At 40.6% G+C, this 6,230-nt stretch overlaps 1 protein-coding gene across 1 annotated transcript; it reads left to right on the top strand.

Annotated features, from left to right (window-relative positions):
* Positions 1 to 2,008: 2,008 nt before the first annotated feature.
* LOC124364698 lies at positions 2,009 to 6,016 on the top strand. The gene is made up of 2 exons (XM_046820379.1): positions 2,009 to 3,363; positions 3,410 to 6,016. The coding sequence occupies exons 1-2, from the start codon at positions 2,701 to 2,703 to the stop codon at positions 3,521 to 3,523; spliced, it is 777 nt and encodes a 258-aa protein (XP_046676335.1). The 5' UTR covers positions 2,009 to 2,700; the 3' UTR covers positions 3,524 to 6,016.
* The last annotated feature ends 214 nt before the right edge of the window (positions 6,017 to 6,230 follow it).

Here is a 6,230-nt window from a genome sequence, read left to right as displayed (position 1 = left end):
TCGAGCAGGACGAGCTTCCTGTCTCACAAGAGACACCGGAACCCGTCCCGACGAGTTCAAAAAGGGTCCGAAGGAGGCCGGGATATCTTCTTGATTACACTAGCTAGGCGTGGGAGGTGTATGGGCGCTTGGGGGAATCCAGGGTGAAGAGAGAGGAACAATTTAAAAATTGAATGTAATTTTGAAAAATCTGTTGTAGGAATCATTTTGTTTGTATTGGGGGCAGTGTGCCGTTTGGTGAGCTGCTTCCACCAAGGTATAATCTTCGAAGGAGGGCAGGAGGTCCTCTTGACGGATAGCCACTGGAAGATATCATTGAGGTACAACCTAACAGAACTTCAAGTACGAGGCCAAAATCTGAGTGGTCTGGTGGTAGAGGTAAAAGAGTATCTGGACCAATTCTACGACCAACTTTTGAGGGATAACGTAAGTATGCATTCCCCACTACCTCAACTCGAGGCAGGTTTCAGATACGAATTCACCGGTATCCAACAGAATATAAAAGAGTATTTACGGGAAGTGAGTGAGTTAGTAAATTTACTTCCTAGACGACGTGCCAAACGTGGTCTAGTGGACGCGGGCGGTCACGTCCTAAGATATCTTTTTGGTACTTTAGATAGTAGCGATTTGGAAGAAATTAACAGCGATGTAAAACATCTGTATGCCGCTTCTGACAGTACGAGGGTTGTTCAATAAAGACTGAGACTGGGCCCGGGATTTCCCCATAATGCTCTGATAAGACATGATGCCAGGTTTTTCCAATACCTTTGGACCCTATTGTTTACCAACAGACATTGAATTGCTTTATCTCTATCACAAAGCCATCAGTGCTCATTTGAACATCAGCTTGGTAAGTGCCGCTTCCAACGTTTTATCATGTCCAGTTTGCGTGTGAACAACGATATGCGATTAAGTTTTGTGTTAGACTCAACAAAACTGCGACTAACACTTATGAAGACATAAAGCAAGCTTTTGGGGATGACGCAATGTCTCGTGCTTCCTGTTTTCGCTGGTTCAAAGATTTTAAGGAGGGAAGAGAGGACCCAGAGTTGCAGGGAGGAGATGGTGCCCCAGTTACTGCTCTCACTGAGGAAATCATCAATACAGCAGCGGCAATGATCAAAACCGACCAACGTCTGACTGTCAGACAGATTGCTGAACTCCTTGACATACCGGTAGGTAGTGCTCACACAATTTTAAAAGACAATCTTAACATGTCTAGAGTGTGTGCTCGTTGGATTCCTCGTTTACTCACACCTGAACATAAACAAAACGGTGTCGATGTTTGCCTTGAGTGGAAGCGGTTCGTTGAAGAAGATAGGGATTGGTGGAAGAGTGTAATCACTGCTGATGAGTCCTGGGTTTATCAGTATGACCCTGCAATGAAAATCCAAAGCACTGAGTGGGTAGAAAAAAATGAAGGTCGCCCGAAGAAAGCTAGGGCAACCAAATCTGCAAACAAAGCAATGGTCATTACTTTTTTTGACTATAAAGGAATGGTGTACACTCATTCAGTTCCATGTGGACAGACAATCAATGGAGACTATTAAAAAACAAGTTTTGGCAACGTTAATGAATGATCACATTTCTCGAAAGCGACCAGAACTTCGAGGAAACTGGAAACTTCATCACGACAATGCGCGGCCTCACATTGCACACGTTGTGACAGAATATTTGACCAAACGAAACATTAAGGTCGTGCCCCACCCACCTTATAGTCCTGACCTTGCGCCCTGTGACTTTTTTTGTTTTCCTACTGCAAAAAAGGAATTAAAGGGATGTCGTTTTGATTCGGAACAGGATGCAGTAAAGGCTTTGGAGGCGATCCTGAAGAACATGTCAAAGGATGGCTTCTCTAACGTTTTCCAGGCATGGCAAAGGCGCTGGGACAAGTGCATTTCACTTCATGGGGAATACTTTGAAGGTGAAAAATTTGATGTAGATCAGAATTAAATAATAAATGTTTTATAGACACAGTCTCAGTCTTTATTGAACAACCCTCGTATAATCCATAATAGTCAGGAACAAGTAACTATTCTGGCCAACGTTCAGTCAGAATTAGTGAGTCATTCTAAAACAATAAATTCCATATTATCAATCGTAAAAGCTTACCACGCGGTAATGCATCAAACAGTTAGTAGGCTTTTCAAAAATGACCAAATAATGCAACACCAGTTAAAAAATTTGTTCAGTTATTTGAAACTAAATTCGGCAGTTACAGAAACCAAGAATACAATCCTAGTGGCAATTCGTCAAATAAATCAGTTTCATAATGGAATCGAAAAATTGGAAGGGAGAAAGTTAAGCAGTGACTTACTTTCGCCGATGGAGTTTCTAAAGATTCTGCAGGAAGTGGAAAAGGTTGTACCCACCCCGGCTAAATTGCATTTGCCAGTAAAGCTGGAAAACATGCATGGGTATTATTCGGTTGTCATTGCCCGTAGCTATGTAATGGAGCAAACCCTCAGGGTTGTGCTGCAGTTGCCGCTAAAAAGCGACGATAAATTGTTTCAGGTATACAATGTTTACACTTATCCGATATACGACCACACACTCAAAAAATGGTCCCAGTGGGATATGACAAGACAAAATTTTCTGGTTAGTAAAGATAGATTGCAATATACTTTGTATGATGAGACAAAATTCAGTAAAGAATGCCTAAACGGGTGACTCATTGTGTGTCCGTTGGAGCATGTTCTAATGAGTGTGGCCAAACGACCGAGCTGTGTGTCCGAGCTGTTTATCGGAAGAATGTCCTCTTGCTGTGCACGAAAGTTAATAACTGGATTAAAATCCCCTGTACTATTGAAGACACCCAACCACTGGGTGTATAGCACCTCTGAACCACACCGAGTAACCCTAAATTGTTATGAGAGCAACGGTAGAATAAACGTGACTTCCCTGCTGATGAGTGGCGTTGGAATAATTACGGAATCGTACAAATGTGATGTTATCACGGATGAGTTCAAAGTGCCTGCCCGTATATACGGCAGCAGTACTCATGTGGGACAGTTAGGGAAAATGGTGATCCCAGAACTGAAACCGATGTTCGCTGACGATGAGACTAATCTTATCACTGTTGATGTGAACGCCACTCTAGAGGTCCTGAAGGGCCTGGACGATGAGCTGGGTTCCGTGGGTGCTAGGGAATATCCCCTAGAATGGGTTCTTTTTCATTTGCGGTACCACCATGACTATAGGCGCAGGGTACAGAGAATGTCAGTTGTAGCAGTGATAGGAACCTGTATTGTTTTGAGCCTGATCCTGCTGTGTGTGTTTTATAGACACTGGACGAGACTTGCCACCTGGTGCCAGAGCTCCAGACTCCGTATACGAGAGAGGAAAGCAGCGACTCTGACCAGTGTGCTGGCCACAGAGTAATAAGGTATATATACCTTATTACTCTGTGGTGCTGGCGATGAGCGAGGCGGCGATGCCTGATGTTGAGATGGGTGGTGGAGCCCAGACAACTGACGAAATGGGGACTGCAGCCCCAGAAGTAACTACCGCTGGTGAACCATAGACTTGGATACCAGGAGTGTCGTGAGTAAGCTAACCTAACGAGAGACAGAGTGGACAAAACGAATTTTTAATTAACATATACGGGATTAAACTAAATAGAAGCAAAGGACATTGTGCCAAGACCGAACCGCGCACCAGGAGAAGAGCGGCGGGGGACGCCCTGCATATGTCATTGAGATGACAAGATTCTCACAAGAGTTGGAAAACTGTGAAGTTTGAGTAGTAGTATGTGTAAAGACGTACTGAATGAACTCGGGAACTGTGGATGAGTTTAGTTCAGTTATATTGGTTGTAACGTGGTTGTAATATTAATCATTAATAATATTAGTAGTAATTTTGAATTATAATAGCGCTATTCCATGTGCAAAATACAAGTAAAGGCTGGTAATGGAGGATTTTCTATTTGGTTCCACATTAATTTGAAAAGTTAGATTTTTGGACAGTAACAAAAGGGGGGCAAATAATGATAAAGATAATATTTGACGAACGAGGTCGCATCTGATATCCCCAGGAAGGTATGGCCAACCCCCAACCCTAATACCCTATCCTTTCGACTCCACAAGACTGGACTGAGGGTGTCTAGAAGCGAACCCGATACAAAAAAGGTAAGAAACTAATTTCGCAGATGATCACGAGAAAGTGAGTGTTAAATGCCTTGCTGGAGGGATATTCCGGACCCCATCAGCAAGACAGCTGAATTAAGATTACCAGACCTGTCTTGACCTTGTATTGTTATAAGTGTTTTATTATAGTAAATTAAGTCCAGTTAAGTTAAGCATGTTAATATTGAGAGATCCAAAAGAATACCGAGTTTGTTTCTGAATGAGTTCTTAGAAAGTAAATTTTGTAAATTTATCGTGTAAAGATTGTGTACTTTGTCAAGTTTGTAAAATGTAAGAGCATTGTTATAAGCATGATATTTAATTTAAACTAGATATGCATAGATTAGGCTGTAGAGGCTTGACACAGTGTACTGTAGGTTCCACCGCGCGGGGTTGTTGCTGACGTAGTATCCAGCTGATAGCGGTGACCTACAATCTGAACTGGGGACTTGACACGCGCGAGGAGTGACTGACCTACGGCGGCTCCAAGTGAACGCTTGTGTGCGGCTTAACCAAACCAAGCTAGTAGCGTTCTAATTATACCGGTACTGAACAATTTATTCCTTTTATGAGACACTAACTAATTATTAGAATTTAGAATTTCAGTGCCAAATTATAAATTTTAATCAAACTTTAATTAACCATCAAGGGACTTTGATCCTGCCGTCAAGTCATCCCATACACATAAATTGAAGGTTCTTGAAACCGCCTGTTACATATTGTTACAGGTAAACTCTCTTTAAACTGTACTCTCGCTACGTACGAGAATGAATGCTTATAGGTCCATTTAAGATTTAGAATATAAGTTTAGGTTATAAATATAATGGTGGTTTCAGAAGCCTTCAAGCGTGTCAAAAACCCTGATAGAATTAGAAGGTATTTATTTAAGTATCCTTTTAGAAGCTTGATATGTAGGGTATATTATGTATTTCGTTTTTGGTGGATATCTATATTGGTTAAGAGAAATAAGTCATCAATGAGATTGTCATAGTATAATAATAAGAGAGGACCCGGATTGCGTTTTCTTATTTTATATTAAATATTATTTTATGAAATCTCAAATTTTAATATGTTGGCTGAAGAGATAGTCGATTCGCGCTAATGAAGGTGTAACAATAAAGTACAACATAGTTTTCCAAATTGCCCCTGAGAAATCTGATTCCAGATGTTCTGCGGCTCGTTGGTTACGTTAGATGTAAGATGTTGGTATCAAGAACGGGCAGTGTGGAACACGTATTTCATAGTTGAATCACATCTGCTGAACAACTGTCGAACACATGCTGAGGCCAGCATGGACTAAAGAAGGGGGGAGTGTAATGCCCCGTTGGTAAATCGTTACCGACAGACAAAATATATGTTAACTATGATTTCAGAATTAATATAGTATATATTTATTGGTCACCTAATTTTTCCATTTTAAAAGAAATCCATTTTCTAAATAATAATAGTTAATTTGACCCGTCACCAACTAAGTAATTTAAGGTTTGAGCCCAGAAACTGGAATCGAATATTATTGCAATAGAAATAGAACAAAGTTATGGAGCTGGAATTGTGCAGCTAGCCTCGTGCACTGCTGATACAAATTGCTGACTCCAGGGCTAGCTAGCCTCTCACACAGGCCTAGTCCTTTTTGATTGGCCACGGCCGCTGAGGCGATGACCGCGGCTTGACCTGCTGAGCCGGTGATCGTCAGTCGCGTTCAAAATTATATGTAGTTAACATCTCGGTCCGCGTCCTCTCTATCTATGTAATTAATGTAACATTGGTTAAAATCATCTTCTAAATTTAATTTGTTTCTAAAGTATTACTTGTATTATTTTGTAGCATGAATTTAATGACCAATTGTATTAGTGAATAAAAATTCGAAATTAAACTTATTTAATCTAATCCAATCGCCACGTGAGTAGTTCTTTTACCTGAGTCAAAGCATCGGAAGTTCTGATTAATTCTTTAAGCGGGTTCAGTGGAGTTACAAACGTACGAAGAATAGACAAAATCGGTTACACTTTTTTTTACTGAATGTACATCCTAATATTTGTAGAAAACATGTTAATTATTGGAAATATTATTGAAAATAATTATGTATAGATTTTATTTATAGAAACA

Source organism: Homalodisca vitripennis, chromosome 6 (assembly GCF_021130785.1).
Source record: "Homalodisca vitripennis isolate AUS2020 chromosome 6, UT_GWSS_2.1, whole genome shotgun sequence".
Lineage (NCBI taxonomy): Eukaryota > Metazoa > Arthropoda > Insecta > Hemiptera > Cicadellidae > Homalodisca > Homalodisca vitripennis.
The sequence above is the reverse complement of the archived record's forward strand: the minus strand, read 5'-3'. Positions and strand labels throughout refer to the sequence as shown.